This window comes from Diabrotica undecimpunctata, chromosome 6 (assembly GCF_040954645.1).
Source record: "Diabrotica undecimpunctata isolate CICGRU chromosome 6, icDiaUnde3, whole genome shotgun sequence".
In the NCBI taxonomy this organism is placed as follows: Eukaryota; Metazoa; Arthropoda; class Insecta; order Coleoptera; family Chrysomelidae; genus Diabrotica; species Diabrotica undecimpunctata.
The window spans coordinates 94,193,936-94,206,993 of record NC_092808.1 but is presented as its reverse complement, the minus strand read 5'-3'; the positions used below and the strand labels follow the sequence as shown (position 1 = coordinate 94,206,993).

At 33.0% G+C, this 13,058-nt stretch overlaps 1 protein-coding gene across 2 annotated transcripts in view; it reads right to left on the bottom strand.

Moving 5' to 3' along the window:
* LOC140443571 (pre-mRNA-processing factor 39-like) overlaps nucleotides 1-13,058 on the bottom strand; it is a 58,817-nt gene that overhangs the window by 4,635 nt on the left and 41,124 nt on the right. For both annotated transcript variants that reach the window (XM_072534904.1, XM_072534905.1), the window contains 4 exons: nucleotides 11,926-12,202; nucleotides 7,816-7,980; nucleotides 7,344-7,572; nucleotides 2,681-3,122 (listed from right to left, as the gene is read on the bottom strand). In XM_072534904.1, the coding sequence (XP_072391005.1) occupies nucleotides 2,681-3,122; nucleotides 7,344-7,572; nucleotides 7,816-7,980; nucleotides 11,926-12,202 (1,113 nt within the window). The remainder of the gene's footprint in view (nucleotides 1-2,680; nucleotides 3,123-7,343; nucleotides 7,573-7,815; nucleotides 7,981-11,925; nucleotides 12,203-13,058) is intronic.

Below are 13,058 nucleotides of genomic sequence, written 5' to 3'. Positions count from 1 at the left end.
TCTGGTATTCCTAGAGGTGTCACAGGTGTAACAGTGTGACGTCCGATTTTGGCACGTTGACATTGGATGCACTCTCGTGACCACTGCTTGACTTGACGATTCATGTTATGCCACACAAAACGTTCAGCAATCATTCGTAATGTAGCAGCATGCCCTGGGTGGGACTGCGTGTGGAACTTCAGGAAAACATCTCTTTGGAACACAGCTGGCATATAAACTCGTATACGACCATCTTGGACTGAACAATAAATAGGCCGCTGGCTATCTGGTAGAACTATGCGTTGAAGTTGTAAGGAACTGGCAGGATCGTTCAGGCAAAATCTTTTAAATTCTGTAAGTGTTTTAAAATGTATTTGTACGCCATTTTTTGTAATGTTCAAATTGTTTTAGTTTACTCCTGAAGAAGCTGTTAAATAAATGGCGAAATATTGAGTAATTAAGAAAAAAGAAAGATTTTTATTACAGACCACTTTACCCGATAATTTGAACGTATTTATAAATTATTTTTTGGTCGAAATAATCATTTCTAGAGAGATTTCAATAGAAAATCAAAAGCTTGACTTGAAGTGGTATGTAACGCTGGTAAAAAAAGATTATTTTTTAAGTTATAGTTATATTTAAGGTACTATTTCATGCACTACTCATTAAAATATGAAATGGCTTTCAACGTGTCTGTAATTGTATATAACTAATATAAACATTTATAGAAAAATCTCAAGGATAACTATAATAAGTTCCAAAAAAAATATATTCAGTCAGGCCAAGAGTATAAAAATATAAAAACTGGACCTGGGCAGATCTAATGAGATTTTCCTCAGAAGGATAACTAAATCAGTGTTAGTCAGATATTAGTAATCAGTATTAGATAATCCGTATCAGATAAACAGTATTAGTCAGACAGAAAAAACCAATTGTAGCGATTTTCATTCGTCAACGACAAAAGACGTAGCGAATCGAAAGTCTATGAGGCCCTAGGAAAATAATGCTTCTTGCAAAAAAACCCCAAAAATGAGGAATAACCGAATGATAGTGAAAAGAAAAAACAGGCAAAAAAAAACAACAATGGATGAGGTAAATCATTTCTTTCTAAGGTACATTCGAAGTTTTAAACAGTTTCCACCCAGAACGTTAATTATTTCTAGAAGGTGTCTTGGAAGAATCAAACGAAGTGATACGGTTAGAGAAAATGGTAGTCTTTCTCCATTGACATCACAAGCAGTTTAAGAAAAATTGCAAACTTCTCAAAAATTTACCAACTATGATGAGATCACAGCATATACATAAATTTCCTGATACAGATATAGAAAGGACAATCATATAATTGTTTCACCTACTTACCAAATTAAGTAATAATTTGTTCAGTAGTAAAGGGTGTTTTTTAGAGGTATAGAAATATAAGTTGGTAACATTTTTTTAACTGTCGAACTTCATGGTCAACATAATAGTCCATGGAACGTTTTTGCACCACGTTTATTCTAAATGATAATATGCGTCCACAGACACGTCGTACAGTGCGTACAGAAGAAGTTGTTGCTGCTGTAGAGCGTATCATACAGGAAGATCGAAATCAGTCTATCTGCCATCGTGTACAGTAGTTGGATACGTATCCATTCACTTTATGGAAGATTTTGGGTAAAGATCTTGCTTTGCGTGAAGAATTAAAGTTAAATCATCAACTAGCAAGGCGTAGATTCGGTAAGTGGGTCCAAAACGAGATTGCGATTGATTCCGATTTTCATAAGTGTATTTTGTTTAGCGATAAAGCTCACTTTTGGTTGAATGGCTAAGTCAACAAACAAAACGGCCGTATTTGGAGTTAAGATAATCCTCAAATGAATGTTGAGAAACTATTACATCGAGAAAAACTGTCTGTTTGGTGTGCTTTATGGTCTGGTGAAATCATTGAACCGTACTTCTTCAAAAACGATGCAGGCCAGAACATTACAGTCAATGGTGACCGCTATAGAGTCATGATTACTGCCCTTTTCATTCCCCAATTGAAGAACCATTATGTGCAGAAGCTGTCGTTTTAATAAAACGGCGCAATATGTCACACAGCTCGTGCCACAATTGATTTATTGAAGGAAACGTTTGATAACCGCATAGTTTCACATTGCGGACTGTGAATTGGCCTCCAAGATCGTGCGATTTAACACTCCTAGACTATTTTATGTGGGGACATGTGAAGGTGCCAGTCTACGCCGATAAGCATGAAACGATTGACTACTTGGAGGACAACATTCGTTGCGTTATTGCCGATATACGGCGACAAAATATTGGAAAAAGTAACCGAAAATTAGACCTCCAGATTAGACTACGTCAGAGCCAGCTATTACAGTTATATGCCAGAAATTATATTTAAATTATAATGCCAAAACATTATCTTTCGAATAAAGTCAATTTCATGTCAATTTATAAAAATTTTATTTCATTTCAAAGTTCTATACCTCTAAAAAAAAACCCTTTACTTTTTTAAAAATTAGTTTGTGGTTAAAATTTTTTTAGAAATATATATTTATATAAAGGACAATTTACAGTATATATACAGTTAACAGTCGAGCAGTTAATGCAATGCACTCAGCTGTTTCGAAAAATCTAAATTTGTTGCAGTAACGGCAGTAAAGAAATTATAGTTGGCCGCTGCTAAAGAAAAATCGAAGAACCTGCCTCCAAAACTTACCTCTTAATTTCCTTCTTTTTCATTGCTTCTTTATTTTGCTTGACCAATTTTTGATATTGTTCATGAGCGTCTTGTACTAACTGAAGATTACTTCCAAAATCTTCGAGATATTCTAATTTTCTTTGAGCAAACAACATCTTTTGCTCACCGTCTATATTATCTTTGTCCAAAAACATATTTAGGATTTCTATGATATCGTTTTCAGTTGCATCTCCTTTATGTAAAGTGAGATCAACAAGCTGCAAATACAGTCTAGGATTATTTGGATCTTTAGCAATAGCAGATTTTAAAATTGTTTGTGCTTTTTCAACGTCCTTCATTATAAAGAATGCAAATCTGGAATATTTTATTGATATGCTACTGGCAATGATTTTGTTTTTTGTACTACTTATATAGTGTTCGAAAAGTTGGCAACATTTTTCGTTATCGCCCCGTCGTCTTTCTGAAACAGAACAGATACAACATAAAAATAAGATCTATAATGTAAATAGATGAGAATATTAATATTGGTTTATTCTACGTAATGGAAAAATTAGCATTAGAATTTTTACTCAGGTTATGATAAATGAACTGCAAAATATTATGTTCCATCATACAGTGTGAGTTGTAAGCATTTCACCCCCTACTACCACCTTAACATATATAATACCTATTTGCAAAAATCATTGAACAAACCTCGAACTATTTCTAATGAAATCCATTTTTGTTTTAAAAATGTTTTCTCTACAACACGGGGTAGCTATCCTCTTGAATATTTTAAATGGATTGACTAAATAGCTCACTCACATCAATAAGAACTAAGAAATATATATATATATATATATATATATATATATATATATATAGAAAAGAAATTTAATCTTTGCAGATTAGTTAAATAGTAAACTCTTAAATATTGCAGATTTCCCCAATATTTAAGAGTTTACTATATATATATATATATATATATATATATATATATATATATATATATATATATATATATATATATATAGGGTGTCCCATAATTAATTGGACATTAGCTCATGGGTGAAAGCTGACATCAAAATAAAGCGTTTGAGCTCAAATTGCTTAGGCAAAATGTTGCTAAATGAGATCGTAGGCTTCCACGGCCAGAGTCAGAATTATAGTTTATTCGTCTTCCGGGTTTGGACCGTGTCATTTGTGAGTGACCCAAAAGTGGGTTCATCTCGACGTTTCGCTACAATTGTATGTAGCTTCTTCAGGAGAACAAAAAGAAAAAGAAAACAAAAGAAAGGAAGATGGGTAGTTAGCAACGGTAACTCAGTTACTCAACGCAACCAGAGGCGAATACTAACTACCAAGATGGGCATATGGTCACAGTAACTCAATTACTTAACGCAGCCCGTCCCGACACGACAGGTCACCGCAACTATAAATAGAGCGACAGCGGAGTAATCGTCGGATTCACTCCCCGCCTCTCGACGCGTTAGTGTTCTGAGCTGTTGGACGTGAATCCCTGTCCTGGCATTTGGTTTTCACCTCTGGCTGCGTTAAGTAGTTGAGTTACTGTGACCAAATGCCCATCTTGGTAGTTAGTATTCGCCTCTGGTTGCGTTGAGTAACTGAGTTACCGTTGCTAACTACCCATCTTCCTTTCTTTTGTTTTCTTTTTCTTTTTGTTCTCCTGAAGAAGCTACATACAACTGTAGCGAAACGTCGAGATGAACCCACTTTTGGTCACTCACAAATGACACGGTCCAAACCCGGAAGACGAATAAACTATAAAAATGTTGCTAGTTTTCGTTCTACAGGGTGATTCATTAATATTTTTTTATATTATTTTTAGGGATATATTGAAAACTATTTAACTGATTTAAGTGAAATTTAGTATCTTGTCTTGTTATTTAGCTCTTGTCTACGCACTGACGCCATTACAGTCTGATTCTTCATTGTATACTTGTTTACTCCAGTGTTTAAGATGCCTTCAACAATCGTGAGACACGCTGATTGTGAAGTACGGGCTGTTATACGATTTCTTGGTGCTAAAGGCGTAAAACCGATCGATATTCATCGTGAGATCGTTGAAGTTTACGGACAAAACATTATGAGTGATGGAATGGTAAGGAAATGGGTGAGAGCATTTAAAGATGGCCGCACAAATGTGCATGATGAAGAACGGATTGGGCGTCCTTCGGTCGTTAATGAAAATTTGGTGCAGAAAGTGGACGAAAAGGTGAGAGAAAACAGACGCTTTACAATTTCATCATTGTCCGACTGCTTTCCTCAGTATTCTCGTAGTGTTTTGTATCGCATTGTTACCGAGAACTTGAATTGACGGATTTGCACAAAACCCAACGTTTAGGCAGTGCATTGAATATTTTTTAGACCAAATTGTTACTGGTGACGAAACGTGGGTGGCCTACGTCCACCAGAATCGAAACAACAATCCATGGAATGGCGACATTCATTATCACCCAAAAGAGTGAAGTTTAAGCAAACAATTTCTGCCCGGAAAATCATGTGAGACATTGAAAAATCTGCGTCGTGCAATCCAGAACAAAAGACGTGGCAAGTTGAGTAAGGGTATCGTTTTGCTGCATGACAATGCCCGTCCACATGTGGCTAATCAGACCAAAGATCTCATCAAATCATGTAAATGGGAAACTCTGGATGATCCTCCATACAGCCCTGATCTGGCGCCCAGCGACTACCATTTGTTCCAGCACTTGAAGAAACACCTGGGCGGTCAGCGTCTTCAAGACGATAACGAAGTCAAACATTTGTGATGCAGTGGTTAACAAGTCAGGCGGCAGAATTTTATCAGGAGGGTGTTCAAAAACTGGTGCCACGTTATGACAAGTGCCTCAATATTCACGGAAATTATGTAGAAAAGTAGATTAAGGTACAGGCTTTCATGTAAAAATAAAATTATTGCCATATCTTTGCACGTCTCTTTTTAATTCCAAAACGGTACTTACTTAAAAAACACGCCCCGTACACACACACACACACACACACACACACACACACACACACACACACACACACATATATATATATATATATATATATATATATATATATATATATATATATATATATATATATATATATATATATATATATATATATATATATATATATATATATATTACTTATATAGCAAAAGTTGTTGATTTTTATATAATCTATACCTTTTGCATTTGAATTTTTTGAGGGATGTCAAATTTGATCAAAAATTAAAAAAAAACACCTTTTTTAAATTTAAACGTCCCTGCTCCAAATCACCCAGGAATTAAATTTATTTTTATTTAAATTAAATTTATTTGATTTTCTGTATTATACCCCCACCTATCACTTTTCATCATAACACTTTAGATAACATTTTTTAGACAGCTTTTTTTGCCAATTTAGTGATATTTTTTGGAAACCGGCAGTGTTCAAAATAAAAAAAAACGTTTGGGTCAATTTACACCAGAATATAAATTCAACTTATTGGTGAATTTGTGAACATTCTGTCCTTGTCTAGTAGAACTATTGCTATGATTCGTTGCGTTTCTCAGTAAACCGTGATGGAGGTAGTTAGATTATCCATATAAATTAATGTGACGATACAAGAATTAACCAAAGATGATTAGAATACTGCGAAATAATAACTCATTTAAGGCCAATTTTTATTTTGTGATGACAGCTAGATCCACGAATAATTCGTCAAACTCATACTTAATTTCTACAAACAGTTAATAGATAGAACGCAACGATGTAGTCTAACAGATACTTAAATGTGTGTGATCATTGTTCCATTGTTTGCCAAAGCGGTGGTTTCATGATCAGTATCGTAGGCAATTACAAGCGTCCAGTTTTTATTTTAATTGACGTTAGACATGTCAACAACAGTTGTCGTTGTATGTTTAACAATACATTGTGTTATTCGACTTGTCATCCAGTGTCTACATAAATATTCTTCAAAAAGAATACTAGAGTGAGTTTCATACCACACAAAGCGATCTTAGTGTGTCATAGCAACCAATTTTGAGCATAGACAGCTCCTCTGCACATATCTCTGTTACCTACAAAGGTTGATTGTAAATTAAATTGAATATATAAACAACCATTATACGTTACAGATCAATTTTCGCAATTTTTATTTCAGAAATTCTTGAAAACGATGGAAACGATATAAAATTAAAAATGTAATTGTCGTTAGAATTATTGTGGTTTAATTCCATCTAAAAGTATAATGTATCATCAAGTGTACACATATATACCCGACCTACAGTTTAATGCTCTCTCCGAACTACTAATAGTAGAGGAACTGTACTAGACAGATTACAACATCATGGTTTGTCAGACCTCAGGTTAGCAACCCTGGAGATAGAATATATAGAAGATATATGCAGAGAAGCAGCTCTCCGGTCCATCTTGTTAAAGGATGTCCTATTTTTCTAAAGACATTTTCTCTGGGTCTAAAATGGATAATTCTTTTAGTCCACGTATTATCGTCCATTCTTGCGATACGTCCTGCCCAAAATTAAAAATATGCTAGTTACAGTGAATTATCAAAAACGAGTATAAAATGAGCTTTTATAGATGGTATTGCCTATATAGTTTATTTAGAATCAACAATGACTCTGAATATGTTGGAGTGACGTCACAACTAATGCAAAGTATTGCCTGTTAAAGAAATATTACAACTTACCTAAATTTATTCGCCGATAAGCAATCTGTAACACATTTGGAACAGACTTTTCCAAATTTACTAATATCTCTGCTGCTCTTGAGACGTTGTCAACACCCTCTTCAAAAATGGCCCATTGCAAATGAAGATTTGGTTTTTTTAGATGGTGAATAGTACAAGCTCGCTCATAGACATCTCTTATTTTAGGCTGTAGCTCGTGGTCCCTAAGATTTTCCAGATAATGCACAAACTAAAAATTAAATTTTTGATTAATTTAACTTGAATATGAAAATACGAAACCAGCACAAATATAATTCTCAGAGGAAGATAGATGATAGAGTACAAAGAACGTGACATACAAGTATTGAGAAATAAATGGATGGTCTTAAGAGAATACAATTTATAGAAGTACAAGGACGATATGATCCGTTAGGACAAAAACAAATTGTCACTTAACTTGATATAAAATATAAATAAAACAAATTAGACTCACCTTTAACCAGAACTCTTCGTATAGAGCACAAGCTATGAGACACCTTTCAAACAATACTATTATCCTCACTCTGTCTCCCTGCTCAGTCTCATAATCTAAATAATCTTGCCAGTTTTTAAGCTGGCATCGTTCTAAAGGTTTTACATGAAAATATGGACGTTTTATCTATAAATCAAAAATTTACATTAGATACACAGTCAAAAACGAACAAATAATTTACAATCTTGAAGCAAGTCAGATGGCCCTTGCGGTGTCAACAATAATTTCAGAGTTGCTTCCCGTTCACTTAACAAGGAAACAACCATTATGCAAAATCATCATTAGATAAAATTAAAAGTGAGAAATTTAATTTTACTATTAAGATAAACGACAATAAAAGTTACTGAATGAATCTAATACTGTTATAAGTTATTTAACCGTATATGCATTGAGATTTAAATTTGTTTCAAACAAATGATCAAAAAATATAGATTACTGGCCTGGTATAAACTTGAGAAATCACCTCTGAACATAGATATATTTTTTTAATTAGAAATTTTGTAAAATCGTTAACCAATCGAAGTACAGTCATAAATTAGAAAAATATTATATGGTAACTTTTGGTCTGAGATGAAAGGAGCGCGACTATGCTTTGGGGCTTAACGGGTTATAAACTGACAGTTGATAACTAAAGTTAGTTTCCTTATACTTTAATCCATGATTTAGATTATTATCGATTACTTTCTTCTGCACAGTTCAAAAGTATATTTTTTAAAATGTGTAATTTTATATTTTTCTTATAATCGTGGTTTATATTACACGAAAAAAATACTTCTTTATTTATTGTACAATATCACTGCATCTAAGTTTTTTGTTGCCTATTGGCTTTGGCTTGGAACCTTTAGCCACGTAATTACATATGAATATTAGTATTCATTCATACAGGGTTGTACAAGGAGGACACTTTTCACGCTCAGGGATTCATCAGAGCGGCTTTATGTTAACAAACAAGACATAAACCACGGTTAGGTAGGTGGGCAACATATATGGTAAACATACAAAGGAAATGTTCATGAATACGATGAATTTTACACTCATACCTTTCATTTAATTTTTACAAGAAATATCATGATTGTAAAAATTTTTAATTGTCTTCACTTAATAGTAGATTTATGTTTAATGGTGTACTTAAACCCTCTTTTATCAATTCTTTTAGCAGCCACGTGCTTCTATTACGATGTAGTGGGCAGTTGAAAAATATGTGATTTAAATCAGCTATACTAGTTCCACACTCACATCGGTCTGTTGGGAGAACTCCTATTTTGTGTAGATGTTTCGGAAAACATCCATGATCTACTTTAAATCTTAAGACAGTTGACACTGTGATTCTGCTTAGTGTAACATCTTTGTAAAATTGTTTTACAGCTACTGTTGGTTGTAATTTGTATAAATTAGTGCCTGTGCTTTCACCAAACTGAATCCATCGTCTGTCCATTTAAATTTAATATGTTGTTTGATATAGGCAAGTAGGTCACATGTGTTGAATTCTTCTATCGCCATATTTGGGTGCTGTAATGGATTTTTAACAATAGAATTAGCAATAGTATTGCCAAAAATATCGAGTGTCCCTTAACACATACAAATTTAACACCATATGGATCTGATAGTTTTAGTAACTGTTGAAAAATTTCTAATATAAATATATTGCTATTGATTTTGAATTTAAAGTTTTGTCAGGAGTGTTAATAGTCCAAGGAAGAATCGACAGTAGGAGGGGACCGGGAAGAAGACGACACTCATGGATGCATAACCTGCGACAATGGTTCGGACTAACATCGACCGAACTGTTCAGAGGTGCCGTAAACAAAGTCAAAATAGCCTTGTTAATAGCCAACGTCCGAAACAGATAGGGCAAAGGAAGAAGAAGTCAGGAGTGTAATACTGACAGTGAATCACTGCATATGACAATTTTTTCCACTGGTTTTCACAGCACAATTCAAGGGCTTTGTATATATCACCGGCTTCAGCAGAAAAGATGCTTGATTGATTATTTAAAATTAATGATTTTTTAATCTTCACTTTTGAAACAAAGTAAGCACTGGTTGTACATGTTAGTGATTTTGACCCGTCTGTATAGATCACAATATGGTCTGAATAGCCACTTAAGATTTCTTTGTGAGTAGTGTAACAAAATTCGTTTTGGTATTTAGGAATAATATTTGTAGCTAGAACACTTGTTAGATGTGGTATATCCAACAATTCCAAATTCCAACAATTACAAAGGTAAAAGAAATAATAAATTAGACTTACTCACAATCAATTTAATTTAACTATCAGACGACCGGTTTCGCTTTCTACAATATGCAAAGCATCTTCAGGTCACGATACAAAGTTAAATAAATGATGCCGGTATTCTATTAATTGATGGTTGAAAGAACATGGTTCAAACTATCTTGTATTGTTGATTGAAGAACTCAAGTCAACTATTGTAATTGTTTAACAGTAAACGGGGAAGTTCTTGAGGAGACAGATTTTATCCAATGAAGTAGAGATAGGTAAATGTAATTGTTTGTTTGATGAAAGTAATGTTCTATACCATTAAGTTCTTGTTATTTATATTTATTCTGGAGATATATTTATAAAATGTGTGTTATTTATTGAGATTTTTATTTTTGTTTTGGAAGGTGACAGTTGTGAGACAATGAATAAGAATAGATGTACAAATTGTGTGGGTGTGCAATTATATCAGCTTGTAATTATCAAATTTCTTTGATAAAGTTATGTTGCAATATGTGGCAAATTGTTGTAAAGTCCAATATATAAAGTTAAAAATTAAAATTGAGACACTTTAAGACACACAGAAAACACTTAAAAAAACGGGGGGACGAAACAGACATTAAATTTAAAAAGGGGAGGATTTTAAAAGAAAAAAGAAGAAAAGATTTTTTTTCCGAAGTGGAAATTGAAACGTTAATAAACGTACTTTAACCTTTAATTGTGGCTTATTCACATTTAAATAGTAATTAATGTATGTCAATGCACGTTGCCATTCCGTAAGATCCACCCGTGACTACCTTAATGAGGTCAGAACCCGACCTTAACCCAATTGAAAACATTTGAGACAACCTCAAAAGACGGGTAAGAGCAAGAGTACTAGCCCCTACATTCTTCGGAGAGCTCAAGATGGTTGCGGTAGAGGAGTGGCAGAATATCCCCAATCGGATATTAAGGATATCATGAATGGATTGCCGAACCGGCTCTGAAAAGTCCTAAGGGCCAGAGGAGGCAACACCCATTATGAATACTCTTTTTTTTTAATTAGACTATGATTTTCAAAATTATGTTTGTTTGAATTTTATTTAAAGATTTTCAAACATTGGATTTTTGCTAAATATCCCTTGATAAACGACTTTTTTTTCAATAATTTTATTGTTTTCTTTTCACAGTACCTTTCATAAAATGTGGTCCAAGATTGACAATTTCTGCAAATTGAAAGAAAAACAAGGTGGGCAGTTAATAGTGCCAGTGGGTGTACATTACATACATTTGTATATTTAATGCTATAAAACATATATAAAAATAATATATATCAAAACGTCACAGCTAGTCTTATAGGAGTCATACAAACTTAAAAATTCACAGTACTGCGTGAAGTATTCAGGGGATACCATGTCACTGAAGCTGTTCACTACTCTTGGAATATATATCATAATGGACAAGTTTTAACGACATGGGCAGAAAAGCTTAGGCATGTGGTGTGCAGATGATATCTACATTTCATATAGAATAGGCATTCTGTAGAACAGTTTCGAAGTTTTATTTTGACTTGACATAATCTTGTTAACAACAAAGATAAAATTAAAAATCATGAAGTGGGTCGATTTCTATGTACGTAAGTGTACACAACATAAGTAAACAAAATTCATTTTTATTCTATATTTTTTCAAATATTAAAAGAATAAAATTATACCATATAATACATTAGATATGAGGAATGTTACCAAATCATAGTCTCAAAATGAAACGAATCTTTATTTTTTACATCACAAACTAATTAAATCCCACACATTAATATGATAAACTCTATATTATTTAGTAGTACATCAAGCACACATTAATAAAATATCTTACCGCTTCTTCATAATTCCATCTAGCTGTCACTGCAGTCACCGTATTTTTATGGAGTTTTCTTCGAATTGAAATTATTCTTTCTCTAAGAATTTTTGTTTCTTCATCAGAACTAATCACTTTGGTCTGATCTTCATCACCAGGTGGTGCATCATTATCTGCTGGTGGGGTATCAGTTATTTCGTGCTTGAGCTGCTGCCTAACCTCCTTCCGCAATGCCAAAAACTCATCTACGTCTATTACCTTGTTTGGTACGTTACTAGATATATGTTCTTGAAAACTTTAACAAAATTACACGGGTAAAAAATAATGGCAATTTACAGAAATGATTTACAACTAAATAATACATTAAATCTATTATACCTAAATACTAAGTAACATATTCAATGGTTTATGTCAATTAAAGAACGATATTGCACTAAAAACATGGAAAATTAATCTGGTATATTTATGGATACCTACATGCCCGAAATATAATATCTTCGAACCGTTGCATTCATACATACATTATAAAATTTTCTTGATACACAATTTTATTCCCTTAAACTTTCACTTACAAAAATATAGATAAACAAAAATGTTTCACAAAGATATAAATGATTGGGACACTATACATCATTCAATATAATAGGTGCAATAGGTGATAAAGTGAATTGATATATAAATTGATAGCTAAATATGTACTTACAAATAAATACCGAATTGTAAAGTGTCAATAGGGAACTTAAACGTATCAAAAATCTTTTTTTTATCTTAATAAAAAATTGTTAATTTGGATTTACAGTTATGATAGTAACACAATTTAAGATAATTTTTTTCAAGCATTTTTTAATATGATTTAAATTTGATACACCCATTTTTGGGTTATATACGTGGCGCCTCTTACTGGTTGAAAATAAAACTACTAATGTCAATAAGTTTATTTCCATAAACTACAAATCGAATAACGTTTAAATTGGTTGCTATGCGTCAAAATCTTGCTGCAGTAGAATTTGATAAAACATTAAATGATAATTACTTTAGTGCAGAAATCAGAAATGTAAATCCCGGCTTAACGGGTTACATAGGTCTTGTATTTTAAAAAATTGATTTTGTTTTTTTTTTTCATATGAAGTAAAGTACTTCAAGAGTATTCA